Source organism: Chlorocebus sabaeus, chromosome 13, assembly GCF_047675955.1.
Source record: "Chlorocebus sabaeus isolate Y175 chromosome 13, mChlSab1.0.hap1, whole genome shotgun sequence".
Lineage (NCBI taxonomy): Eukaryota > Metazoa > Chordata > Mammalia > Primates > Cercopithecidae > Chlorocebus > Chlorocebus sabaeus.
In genome coordinates this window covers 865,053-878,868 of record NC_132916.1, presented here as the reverse complement: position 1 = coordinate 878,868, position 13,816 = coordinate 865,053, and the positions used below count along the sequence as shown (strand labels likewise).

The window sequence follows — 13,816 nt, the reverse complement described above, 5'->3', positions numbered from 1 at the left end:
TGTAATTTTTATGCTTTTAGAAATATGTATATGCTTAGCAATTAAATGATTATGTGATCTTTTTATAGTTATATTGATTTTTAGTGTTTAACTATTTCTTAGTTAAATTTCCAATTGTTTGGAATCTTTTTTTCTTACTCATCTCCAGTTTTGTGCACAGAGGGTGGGTGTGGCATTTGTGATCTGTTATTGTTAATGGCCTCCATTTGAAATCATTTTATTGGCTGTGATTTGCCTGCCATGTCAATCCTATTTTAATGAAGACTTTGCTTTTCAAGCTGCATGGAATTATTTGAAGAAAGACAATGAGAAATGGGGACTCTAAGTGGCCTACAGTTCAATAGAAGAAAGCTAAGAGCCTACCCAAATACAATAGTAACCACTGTTTTCTCTAAACTAGGAAAAAGCATCAGTAAAATTGTTGATTAGTCTTGCAGAAGGCTATAGTTCTCGCTGCCATCCAGTTTTTCAGCTTAAGAAACAGGTATGCCGAATGCAGGGTGCTGGGAGGGGTGTGTACGTCTCTGAAACCACCTGTCTTTTGCAGAGATGCTGGAAGGGTGTAGTTTGCCTGCTGAGTCAGACTTTGAGTTGGGCAGATCCAGCTTGCTAGCCAGCGTGGTGCTTGCTGTGGCCCTGGCCTGGTTGCTCAGTCTTCTGAGCCTCAAGTTCCGTGTCTCGCAGTTGAAAGTAATGCAGTGCTGTTGATGGCACTGAGGTTTTTAGTGTTAAATGGATGCGCACTGGGAAGTGTTTTTGCTGAATCCCCTGGCAGGCTTTTATTGCTGTAGGCAGTAACGCAGAGCTGGGAGCAGTTTTTATTTGTCAGTGGTGAGTAACGTCAGTTTTTCTTCTCCTGCACGGACTAGCTTTTGTTAACTTACTGAAACAAACAATTTTTTAAGCATTTCTGCCAGAAAGTTCCAATTTGGCAATCAGCGAAGGTGCTTTATTCTGCATACGGGAGGATTCAAGGGTAGTGCAAGGGGATGAAAGAGACAGTCCCCAAGAATATAAGCATCGTGACAGCTGTGCAGGTGAAAATTCGTAAATGAGATTACCTCTAAAAGGAAGCTGTAAAATCAACACACAGGGGATCAGGAGAGATTTGCAAAGGCACTTTAAAGAAATGGTGCCTTGAGAAGTCGGAGGCCTCCTTGAGAATGCCTTCAGGAAAATACTGTCAGAAGGGGGTTGTCAGCAGTGAAGTTGGGAGAACAGCCTCCTGGAGGTGTGGCTTGGAGGCAGAGCATCGGGCTGCACTGGTCGAATGCCATTCCCCGTTGGCGCCGCAGATCAGCTTTACCAGTGGGGATTGCCGTGCTTTCCAAGCACAAGCCCTTAGAAATGTAGAGGTGGGCAGGTAGGGAGGAAGGAAGATTTAGGAAGGAAGAGGAGCTTCAAGAAGGCAGCCTTTGTCTTCCAACCAGAGCTGCTGAGGCTCCAGACCATCCTCTCCTGTGCCCCACGGTGGCTATTTTGGGTCCTTACCACTTCCTGTCCCCCTCCTGGCATCTCACAGGTATTCAGGCAGCTTTGCATCCTGGGCTTCGGTTATTCCTGCTGTTGAGACCACTCACGCTCCGTGGTGTCAGCAGCCACCGTTTGACTTGCTCATGTGCTAGTGGGTTAGAAATGGGGAGCATCTGCCGAGGGATCTGTCCTGTGGTCTGGCCTGGGTGTGGACGGCGGTGGTCTCCCAGGGCTTCGTGGGTGTCGCGTCTGAGAAGACTGGAAGTTGGCCAGAGGCCTTATGGGGGTCCTGCAGGGACAGTCCCAAGGTGACAGCAGCTGCACCCCGAGCACAGCCTGAACTGGAGAGGCACCTGCACCTCTGACATGGCTTTGGATAACATGCAGCATCTTCACACCTGCTGTGTTCTGCTGGTTCCAGGCCAGTCACCAGAGTTCATGCAGATTTGGTGGGGTCCTGCCTCTCAATGGCAGGTGTCAAAAGAACCTGTGGGCATGGTCATAGCCATCCCAGACGTTCACTCCCTACCAATCCCCTGGTGGTTTCCCCAGCCTTCCCCCATCTGTACTGAAGAACTGACACCCACCATCTGGTTTTAAAATGTTTAGAATTTGTAATAATTTTACAGATACGTATTTTCTAGAGAGTGATGTAACATCCATAACGACCTAAAAACAGATTTTCTAGGAAGTTACTATGAAATCTACAAAAGCAATAAAACATTTCATCCCAGGTGCTGAGCTGTGAGGAGAGTATCAGGGTTTGGGCTCTGCTGCCTTTCCCGGAAGAACTCACTTGGGAAGCAGTCAGGTACGTGGCATCCTGGGGCCTGGCTGACTTCAAGCTTGTCTGGTACTGTTAGTTTCAGCAGCATTTCTTCTTTAGCGAGGCTGTTGGAAAATAAAAGGGGAAGGAGGAATTTCTGGGCCTTGGTGGCTGTGAGGAGCTGCAAGTGATGCTGAATGCGATCTTCCAGCTGGCCTGGGGCCCTGGTGGAGACTGAATATGGAACGAGAGGCAGGTTTTGTGGGTAGACAATGGCATCCATGAGAACTACTGAGTAGGCAGGAAGAAAGATGGGTCTGAAGCTCAGGAGAGAAGTGGGGATGGAGACATGCATTCTGGAATCGTAGACAACAGCAGACATACTTGTTCAGCAGGAGGAATACGCAGGTGGTTCATCGTCTCGTCATCATTGGACTTTACTTTTGGCATAGGGCATCGTTTCTTTCTCCACTGTCTCGTGATGGTGGCTTTTTACATTTTATATTTGGGGAAACTAAGATTCACAGTCAGGTTGCTGCTCAGTGAACCATTAAACATTATTGTGCATGGGCACTAATGTGGGCATTTTGTCATGTATCTTTAAATATTTTCTATTTTTCAGGTTAGAAGATAATTCTGAAACAAATGCCTGCCACTCTTTAATTACAAAAATGACGGATGAGCTGTATCACCATATGCCTGAGGATCATTGTGTTTTAAAGGACTTGGATCATCTTCCTACTGAGACGTAAGTTCCAGGACATCCTGACAACTGTTGAAACATTGATTGTGCAGATTAGCATAGCAAACTTAGACATTTTCTATGTTTTAGATTTTATAAAGTAGTCTTAGAATCCCACTGTAACTGCTCCAAGAGGCATTATGAGATCAGTTTTGACAATCTCTGTGCAAGCGTGGCACAGCTGATGAGGCTGTGAATGTCACATTGTTTGCCACAATTCATTGTATTTAATTAACACTTGCCGCATGTCACAGTTGTCCCTGCAGACCCACCAGTGATACACAGCTAGCCCTGGCTCCCAGAAAGCCGCAGCCTTGCAGGTACAGGAGAGTGAGGTACAGGTGAGGATCACGATGCCTGCTCCAAGTCTGGCTCTATTTGCAGGTGGCCCCAGCTGCTCCCTGAGCTCTGCAGCACACCCATTCGTACCCTGTTCTGCCCCAGGATTGTGCTGGAAGTGCTGGTTGTGCTCCGAAGCATCGGCAAGCAGTGCCACCGCGTGTCTGGCCAGGTCACTGTTGCCTCAGAACTGAGACACAGGCAGTGGGTAGAGAGGACGCTGCGGTCTCGCCAGCGGCAGAACTACCTGCGTATGTGGAGTAGGTGTGCGCTCACTTTCCTGTTTTGGAGGGGCACTGTGGGGCAGGAAGTTGTCACAGATGCAGTTCTAGTCCCCACTGAAGACACACACAGTAGGCCCCTCACTGAACCCCATCGACAGGTGTTGATATACTTGGAGTTCACAATTGATAGTATGAACCCAAAGTATCTGAGACAAGTCTCAATCCTTTTAGAAAGTTTACTTTCCCAGGGTTAAGGACGTGCTGTGACAGCCTCAGGAGGTCCTGACAGCATGTGCCCCAGGTACTTGGGGCGCAGCTTGCTTTTACACATTTTTATACATTTTAATTAGACATAAGACATCAGTCAGTAGGTGTGAGGTGTACATTGGTTCCATCTGGAAAGGCAGGAAAACACAAAGGTGGGGGCCTTCCAGGTTATAGGTGGACAAGAGACAAAGAATTGCATTGTTTTGAGTCTTTGATGAGCCTTTCGGTGAATACACAATTGACTTATGAGTGGGGGTAGAGGAACAGTCACTTACACCTTAGTGTGGCTCAGTGAAGTTGCATTTTACACAGGGCAGAGGAAGCAATCATATAGGTATTTGTCTCAGGTGAGCTGAGGGATGACGCCCTGTGCCACCCCTGGGAAGATCAGCTGGCAACTGCATTGCCAGGGTGAAATTGAGCAGAAGTCTTTCCAGGTAGAGATCTTGAGGCCCACGAGGCATTTCCTTGTGGACAAACTGTGAGGGAGGTCTGTATGTAGCTTTTTTCTCTTTGTAGCCACCTTATTTAGGAATAAAATGGGAGGCAGGTTTGTCAGAGGCAGTTCCCAGCTTGACTTTTCCCTTTGGCTTAGTGAGTTTGGGGTCCTGAGATTTATTTTCCTTTCACGATGAAACAAAAGTTAAGTTCCCACAGCATGTTTCTGGTCATAAAAATATTACCAAACGTCTAAAGAAAGACCCAAAACACTTACAGTGTTCAACATTGAGGTACATATGAGCTCTATGGACATTTAAGAAAGATGAATAAAAACAAGTGAGAACTACTCAGTGTTTGGCGAGGCAGTAAGTGACGGCAGTCCGGCAGTCCTGTGGTGGTTAAATGAGGCAATAAATATTTGGAGAGTGAGACCTCCCCAGGCCCGCCCCCTTCCCCCCACCCACAGCTCCAGCACCAACAGGAACAAACGTGTGGGTCACTGAGCACTTTTGTACCAGCACGCACTGTCGAGCACTTGTATAATGATGGTAGACTTTACAAGTTCTTATAATTTGTATTCATTCATTCATTCATTTTTCAACCTGCTTATTCCAGTTCAGAGTTGTGGGTGGCTGGAGCCTATCCCGGCAGCTCCGGGTGCAAGGCAGGACCCACCCTGGACAGGACACAGTCCCGTCGCAGGGCCAGTCACACATCCACACTCACTCTGGGACCATGGAGATGCGCCAGTTCACCTAATGTGCACAGCTCTGGGATGTAGGAGGAAACTGGGGGACGGGAGAAAACCCATGCAAAACGTGCTTCTCCACACGTGGAGAAGCGGGGTATCGCGGGGTATCGATTTCTTTTCTCACTGATGTTGTGACGAAACAGTGTTGAATGAAATGATGTTACCTGAGGACTGTGAGGACTCCCCATGCTGATTTTCATAGAAAGTTATAGTACATACTATTTTAAATAGTGCTTGTAATTTGGGCATATGGAAATGTGGGTTCTATCTACCTAAATGAATATTTGGATTTAAAGTATAACAGCAGATTAACTTGATTTGGATTTAAAATATAACAGCAGATTAACTTAATAGCAGATTAACAGCATTATGGTTTCTTCACTTACAGTGTATATTTTAGAACGTGCTACATCCTTAAGAAATGACCATTTTGGATACATTTCTCGAACTTTTGGGTTGAGTGGTATCTGTGTTTTTAAAGCTTTAAATAGATATGGCTGGATTCCCCTCCAGAAAGGTGCTACTCAATTTATACTCTCACCAGCAGTTTATAAAACAAGGTGATTCTCTTATTACCACTCTCCAAAACCAGAATATTTTTAAATGTTTCCACTAGTTTCATGGGAAAAATAAGATCTTACTTTAGTTGGGATTTCTTTAATCTGGTGGCATTGAGCCTGCTTTCGTATTGAGGCCATTTGTTTTCCTCTGGTGAGAGTTCCTCCCTAGATGTCAGAGGGCAGGGAGCAGGGGGGCTGCTGGGCGCAGACTGGGCCTGCCTGGTGCCCCGTGAGTGTGCAGAGCCCCTGGCAGCCCTGACGTAGACCGTCAGATGTCTGAGAGTCTCAGAGGATGACTGATGAGCAAGGAATGTGGACGTGCAGGATGGGCCGGGAGCAAGGGCTACACTGGGCACTCCCGCCAGCCACGGGCCTGAGGACTAGAAGCAGGCATTGGGTTCTTAGGATTAGGAAAATTATTTTTTGAGAAGTTGGGACTTAAGGATGTTGATCAGGTGAAACATCCTGATGATTCATCCTTTTTCCTGATGAAGGTGGAAAGTACCAACGTTCCTCACATTTGAATTTACTTTCATCTGTTTTTAGTATCAGACTACTGTCCCCTGTGCTCAACCTGATCCTGTTACTCATTACGCTGGAGTTGGTCAATGTTCATGCTGTTTGTGGAAAGAATGCGCATGAGTATCAGCAGTACCTAAAGTGAGTATGTCCCACTTCTCTGTAGTCGCATTGCATCGTGGGCCAGATTGGGGCTGAGCCTGTAGGAGTGAGATTGGGGCAGTATGAGGGCCACCATCTCCTTGGTGGCCCCACCGCCGTCTCAGGCAAGAGTCTGACATCTGGCCTGCAAGAAGAACTCCCACATCCAAATGTCTCAAAACCACGTTTTGTTTGTTTGTTTGTTTTTCGGAGACAGAGTCTTGTTCTGTTGCCCAGGCTGGAGTGCAGTGGCATAATCACGGCTCACTGCAGCATCGACCTCCCAGGCTCGGGTGATCCCCCCACCTCAGCCTCCTGAGTAGCTGGGACCACAGCCATGCCACCATACCTGGTTAATTTTTAAATGATTTTGTACAGATGAGGTCTCACTGTGTTGCCCTTCAGTGATCACCTTGGCCTCCCAAAGTGCTGGTTTTAGAGGTGTAAAAGCCACTGTGCCCAGCCAAAAACCAAATTCGCGTATGTAACTAATAGTTTCAAATTCGGAAAGTCCGCTTTTAGGACCATCCCGACCTGGGAGTCTGAAGTAGTGTGACACTTGTGTGACCCACTTTACATCCAGAGATTCCAAACCAAGGAGGCTTCCAGGCAGCGGTGACACAAGCTGCCATCTGGGCTTGAGTGCAGCTCCTGCTCCAGCCTCCCTTGGCTGCCAGGAAGTTCTGGATATCTTGCTGGTTTTAAGCCAATACTTTGCAGGTGCCAAGCACCTCAGTACACATTTAAATGAATGTGAAAATACACCTGGGGTGTCTTGTGGAAAGAAGCATAGACTCCTGCTGAGAGTGAGGGGAGCAAACGTGCAGACTGTTAGCAGCTGAGGACTCCAGCTCAGTGTGCCCCATGCTTGGCACTGCTGGCATTGTGGGGCTGGTGCAGGACTGCCCTGCTCATTGTAGGACGCTCAGTAGCAGCCCTGCCTCTACCCACAACATACCAATGGCACCCCTACCCTCTGTATGACAGTCAAAAGTGCCCTAGACATTGCCAGATATCCCCTGGGGGACAAAATCACCCAGTAGAGAACCCTTGTCTAGACAAAGTGTTCTGTGGCTTTTCATTATATTATCCTTTTAGCTTCTGTTTAGGTTTGAATATTTTCAAGATAAAGTGTTGGTGAAAACTACCTGGCAAACGTGGAAAAAGTAAAGATGACATTTATTGTCATCAGTCAGAGTGAGCCCGCTGTTAACATTTTGACAAATATCTTAAGTAAAATCTCATTAACAGCAACAGCTGTCTCAGTGGCACGCGCCTCCTCTGAGCCGGCCCCTCCATCATGGGGGATGGAAGCTGGATGTGTGAGGAGGGGGATGGCACGCTGCCCAAGAGGCTCCTGACAGGGCTAAAAGGCCTGCTTGTCATTGTAGCCGACCCCTGAACAACGCAGGTTAAAAGATCTGCTTGTCATTGCAGCTGACCCCTGAACAACGCAGGTTAAAAGATCTGCTTGTCTTTGCAGCCGACCCCTGAACAATGCAGGTTTGCACTGCACAGGTCCACTTGTCCAGGGAGCTTTTTCAGTAAATACAGTTGGTCCTCTGTATCAGCAGGCTCTGCGTTCCATGCAAGCACAGATTGAAATTGCAGTGGTCTTGGTTGCAAACATCAATGTGGGAAAAAAAACAAAACACAAAAATCTCATGGTGAAACCCGCATGTTCAGGGAGCTGATTTTTCATGCTGGACTTGAGTATGCTTGGATTTTGATATCCAGTGGATGACTGTGTGTTGTGTGTTTATTTTTTGTTGTGTGTTTATTATGTGTTATGTGTCAGTTTGGTGCAGATGACCCTTAAGTTCCTTCCTGGAATGACGGCCATCATGTCTGGGCTGGAGAAGAATGTCTGAAAAGGTGCTTGTGTTGGAGCCTGTCCAAGTGTCCAGTAGCATTTACATTTCAGTATTTTTCTCTTTCCTCTAATTTGTATTCTCTTATTTTTGTTTTATTGGATTTATTTTTCTTGAATCCTCAGACATAAATTAAGTGCAATTTAGGAATAATTCCAAGAATGAAGAGAAGACATTTAATTCATTGTTTGATTTTCTAATGGAATGGATAAAGAAATTAATTTTTTTTTTTACAGGTTTGTAAAGTCGATCTTGCAGTACACTGAGAACCTGGTGGTTTACACCAGTTATGAAAAGAACAAGTGGAATGAAACTATCAATCTTACACATACAGTTTTATTGAAAATTTGGACTTTTAGTGAGAAGAAACAAATGTTAATACATTTAGCCAAGAAATCCACAAGTAAAGTACTCATGAAAACCTATAAGTGAGGATGTTTTTAATTTTAACAGATTTTAACAGCATGCAAATTGAAAACTCAAAGGTAAGGTGGAGTTGAGGGTCTACTTGACCAGGGGTCCAGGTTCCGTTTCTCTGCAGTGTTCTGATTTACCCTTTCCGAGTGGTCAATGTGAGTCTCAGTCTGGCTTCCTTTGTGGTAACCAAATGGCTGCCGTAGTTTTTGGTTCCATCTCTCCATAACACACTGTCCAGAGGAAGAAGGGAGAGCTGCTTTCACCCAACTGTTACTCAGAAATGTGTAGTTCCATTGTTAGTGGCCACATGCCTACTCTTGAGAACGATTGCTGTGGCTGGGACCTTCCCCTGCATTCACGGGCCAGGTCTCGGGAGACGTTGACTCCTAGACCAGCCATCAGGGCAGGGAGGGTGAGGCCCTGGGACTGAGGAGAGGACCGATAAATTTAAGCTTCCCAGGTCAGTGCTGGAGACCAGCTCCTGAAAGGGGAGGTGGGCAGGCATGGGTGCTGGACAGCAGGCCTCCTGGGTTTGCCTGCATTTGGCAAAACTAGCAGATGCCCTTCCCTGTTTTTAGATGTGGCGGTTTCATATCCCAGGGTCTGGGAGAGCTGGGGGAAAGGAGATTAGGGAAGCTGCTATTCACAGACCCTGCTTGATGAACCCAAGTCTCTGACTCGAGGGTTCCTGCAGCCGCTGCAGCTCTCGAGGGTGCCTGAGAGCCCCCACTGTCTGAGCTGGCAGCTGCAAAGCCGGGGCTCTCTGGAAGCCTCTGGGCGGCCACCCTGACCTCGTGTCTGCTTGGGCATGGGCCACCCTGCCCCACCCTCCGTGAATCACTGCTTCTCTTTTTCCACCTTCCAAACCTTGACAGGGTGCAGCTGGCAGCCATTGAAGGACTGGCATTCTGAGGCTGCTTCAGCTGAGGAGACCGGGGGGCCATGGGTGGCAGCAGAGCTGAACACATGCTGTTTGTCCTCTGCCAGCTCAGCTCCGGCCCCTTGTAAACAACACCTCTGGGGAAGCGTGATGCTTCTGCCTAACGTGATACAACTCTCTCTTGTGCAACTGAAGATGGTTCTTCCTCTTCCCAAAAGTGGAGACACAAAGCACAAATCCCATGTGTCAGTATTCCCACTCTGGGACTGTTCTTTTATAGCGCCGTCACACCTTTCTCTGATACACTTGCATGTAGGGTGACTATAGGGTTGACCGTCCTCCTAATGGTGGTGCTGGGATGGGAAGAGGGAAAGAAAGAACTGACTGGTAGAGTTAGCTCGTAGATACCGGTGTATCTTACCAAAGCAGTGAGGAGACCACACAGAACTGCTGTGTGCCCTGTTTTTGCAACCTGATGATCTGGCAGAAGTTTGTGTTTGAAAATTCCTTTCTGCCACTGTTCCATGTTCCTTTCCTTTGCCTCTCTGGGTTGTGGTTTTTCACCTGCAGAGTTAACCCAGCCCTCATTCCTGAAAGGTCTTTCCCATCAGAAATCTTTCTCATTTTGGGTACCTGTAGGTTTCTATTGACTTATCACTGGACTTAGGAATACTAAGAGGTTCGCTAGAGAATCCCATAAATTCCAGACCCTCCTCCCAGCCCCCCAATCTGTGGTGGGAGCTATATTTCCCCAAGAGAGTCGAGAACAGTCCCCTCGCCGTAGCAGTAAACTCTTCTGGCTCATTGGCACAAGGCATCCAGTGCAGTTGGGTGGCAGCCTCCGCCTGCAGGGCAGTGGGCACCTCGTGTCTGTCTGTGGAAGCATCTGAGGAATGAAGACACCCAAACCAGCAGAGTCCAGAATTGTGGGCGGAGAATCCAAAACCTTGCTAGTGGTGCAGGGGCATAATGAGAGGGGCCATTCCCGCTCCGTGTGTGCCTCCACCCGTGTTTTCCGGCCATGGGAGAACCCATACCACTTGTTGACTGATGGCTCGGAGTGCAGGGCATGTCTTGGGCAACCCAGGAGACCTCAAGGGGATCCTTGTCACAGCCAGCACTGCCTGGTGCTTGGGAGGCTCCCCGAGGTAGTGGGGTGTGTGCCGGGATCACGATTGTCACAGGCCTCACTGCTGAGCTTGGCTGTCAGACGGGTCTCCTGGAAGCAGTACTGGAAGCAACCCGTGCAGCAGATGAGGCTTCTGTGAGCCAGGTGCAGTGGCCAAGAGGTGTCTCTGTCCCTCCCAGAACATGTGGTCTGATGTACTTGGGGGCTGGCTCTTCTTTCCAGTTGAGTTTTTCATACTAGGAATTGTGATTTATGTATTTCCTAGTATTAGCAGATTTATACATTTAGCAGTGGACCTTAGCCAGAGTAGCCTTGGAGTGAGGACGTCCATGTGGTTGAAGCCATTGACAACATCCTTCACTGCCTCCATGGCCAGTTTGTTGATGAGAACATTGAGCAAGGCTGGGTGGCTGGAGAGAAAGGCTAACATGCATGAGGCAGCCATCATGCCACCTGCCTACTGAGAGCATGGGCCCCCTCCCCTGCTGTTCTTTAGGGCCACTCAAATGGGTTAGAACGTTGCCAACTTTCACCTTCAAGTGGTGTCAGCTGTCAGCATCTTTTGCAGAAATCAAATCCAACTTTTAATTCGGGTGAGTGGTCCTAGGGAAGTCCCTGTGGGGCCAATAGGTGCATGGTAAGGGGTGCTGTCCATGCAGCTGTGGGTTCAAAGAGCGTCGGAACCACTTGCTTGTGTATCTTGTGCTCCAGAACATGCCAAAGCCTAACCTGTGTGTGTGTGCGTGCATATGCATGCATGCTTGTGTGTGTGTGTACACCTATATACCTATTAAATATATACGTCTTGCCTGAATGTAATGAAGACGTGCTCCCGCAGTTGACTCACCTGGTGATGTGACAGGTCAGAAAACGCAGTCTTTGGTGGTCTGCTCAAGTTCCAGCTAACTGTCACTAGCTGTGCCATGGTGAAGTATAGATGTTCAGTGTCCATCAGGGCCTAGAGGACAAGCTGAGAGCTGGTTCTCAGAAGAGCAATTATGTGCAGAGGAGGGTGTGGTTTTGTCCCAGAACCCTAGGGGTCTATGCTATGGGCCTGTCTGTAACTCTGCCATGCATCATGGGATCTAATTGCCACCGTGGCCTAACGGGGAGACCAGCTTTTACATCTACCTGCTCTGAAGGCTTTGCTCTTTCTAGGCCTCATGTGGAACTGGCAGTTTGTAGGTTAGTTGGAAAGTGAGCAGAGTAGCGTGTGTGGCCTGGTGGATGTTGCTTGCAGAGCTCCAGAGAGACTCAGAGTGCCTGCCCGTCCCTAATGCCAGTGGACGTGGGCACAGCACCCTGTCCTCCCCCTCACAGAGTGCATCCATACCGTCCTAGATCATGGGCCCCAGAAACTTCAAAGCAGCAGCCCTGTGCATTCTTACGAGAGTTACATCCCAGCCCAGGCGGTCATAATTTCACCAAAACAGTGGGGTGTCTTGTTTCCTGTCCACATCACTAATGTGATGGGCCATGGTGGCGTCCTGTGGAATGGCAAGACAGCCAGCAGCCCTGAGCTCTAGGTTGCATGGAGGAAGTGGAGAGGTAGCACAGCCCTGATGCACTCCCACCAAGGCTGCTGCTGTCCCTGCCAGATGAGAACAAAACAGCTTCTGGACATGAGATTGCAGGAGACAAAACCTCAACCTATATCAGTAGGTACAGAGAAAAATATCTGCCAGATCAGTGGCTGCAGACCAGAGATCTGGGACTATATTGATTTGTTCCAATAAAGAGACCACATCTGAAGTAGCAGATGCTCAGGCTCCTGGGCCGGGGTCTTGTGTCCCTGGGAGGCTCTGCTGTCTTGAGCGGTGGCTCTGTTCCCTGCAGGTGCGTGGGCAGCCATGCTGCTGGGCTACCTCACCTTCCTTTGGTATTCTTTCCCCAGTTGCCCATCCTGCTTCTGAGGGACACCTCCTTGGTCAGCTGCAGTATATGTCCATTCAGGTTAATCACATCGTATATGGCTGCAATTTGTTGTTTTTCCTTAAACAGTGTTACATGTCTCTGCTCACAATTGAAGTAACTTAGAGTTTAACCCTTAAGAGGCAAATGTCCTCTGTTCTCACCTTCCTGAGGGATCCCGCCACATTGACCATCTTGCTAGCAGGGGTCACAGGTGTAACAAGAACGGATTTCTGCTGGCTGATGGTCCACGGTGTGGCGTGACTCGGGGAACCCAAGAACTCAACGGCAAAGCTGCTTCAAATTCTCCTGCATGCTTGTTCTTTTCTTTTTGCCCTTTTTTCTTCTTTCTTCCCCTTCCCTTCCTTCTTCCTCTCCTTCCTTCCTTCCTTTCTTCCTCTTCCTCTTTCTCTCTCTTTTTTCCTTTCTCTCCCATCACCTAGGCTGGTGTGCAGTGACACAATCATACCTCACTCCAGTCTCCAACTCGTGGGCTCCCATGCTTTTTCTTCCTTTCTCTCTCTCTTTCCCTTTTTTTTTTTTTTTTCTTTTTCTTTTTTGAGACAGAGTTTTGCTCTTGTTGCCCAGGTTAGAGTGCAGTGGTACGATCTTGGCTCACTGCAACCTCTGCCTCCTGGGTTCAAGCAATTCTCCTGCCTCAGTCTCCCGAGTAGCTGGGATTACAGGCATGTGCCATCACACCCAGCTACTTTTGTATTTTTAGTAGAAATGGCGTTTCACCATGTTGGTCAGGCCGGTCTTGAACTTCTACCTCAAGTGATCTACCCACTTTAGCTTCCCAAAGTGCTGGGATTACATGTATGAGCCACTGTGCCTGGCCTTTATTTTCTATCTCTGCTGACTGGCTGAATATCTTGAGCAGACCAGAATTACTGGAGGCAAGGAAAAAATGGAAGATTAGCTAAATTTGTTTTCCATCAAAAGCAATGATGAAAATGCTTCTTTTCAAAGAGCAACAGCAAATATTGGTCCAAATTCACAAGTGTTCATCCGACAGGCCATATTGGAGAGTAAAGGTAGTTGTGCGTGGTCCTGAGTGCACGGATATGGAATTTAGCTACAAGATGAATATTCTGCTTTTGTAAGCTGTTTTGATGAGATGTGAAGACGTGTTCTGAACAATATTAGAAGAATGCATCACCTTAGTATATTTGGCACCTGCCCTGCCCCTGACTTTTTCCTGAGTGAACAGGAGCCACCTCCCCTTTTAAATTAAATGATGGAATAGCCTGGCCTGTTCCAAATCCTTGCTGCTGTCTCCCGTGCTCGCTCCTCTGGGTCTCCAAGCATGTGGCTGAGAATCCATTTGGGACATCCGTTCCCTGTCCCTGCCTGTGTCTATCATTAAACAGAGTGAAGATAAT

The 13,816-nt window shown here is 47.8% G+C and overlaps 1 protein-coding gene across 7 annotated transcripts in view; it reads left to right on the top strand.

The window, feature by feature from the left end:
* The window catches only part of ERMARD (ER membrane associated RNA degradation), a 33,122-nt gene extending 24,361 nt beyond the window's left edge, over positions 1–8,761 (top strand). For 4 of the 7 annotated variants that reach the window (XM_073022244.1, XM_073022243.1, XM_073022247.1 and 1 more), the window contains 6 exons: positions 401–484; positions 2,208–2,284; positions 2,862–2,987; positions 3,366–3,584; positions 6,110–6,223; positions 8,331–8,754. In XM_073022244.1, coding sequence (XP_072878345.1) covers positions 401–484; positions 2,208–2,284; positions 2,862–2,987; positions 3,366–3,584; positions 6,110–6,223; positions 8,331–8,526 — 816 coding nt within the window. In that variant the 3' untranslated portion in view covers positions 8,527–8,754. Of the gene's footprint in view, positions 1–400; positions 485–2,207; positions 2,285–2,861; positions 2,988–3,365; positions 3,585–6,109; positions 6,224–8,330 lie in introns of all 7 variants that reach the window. The other 3 variants (XR_012094977.1, XM_073022248.1, XM_073022245.1) reach the window with 3 other exon arrangements.
* The last annotated feature ends 5,055 nt before the right edge of the window (positions 8,762–13,816 follow it).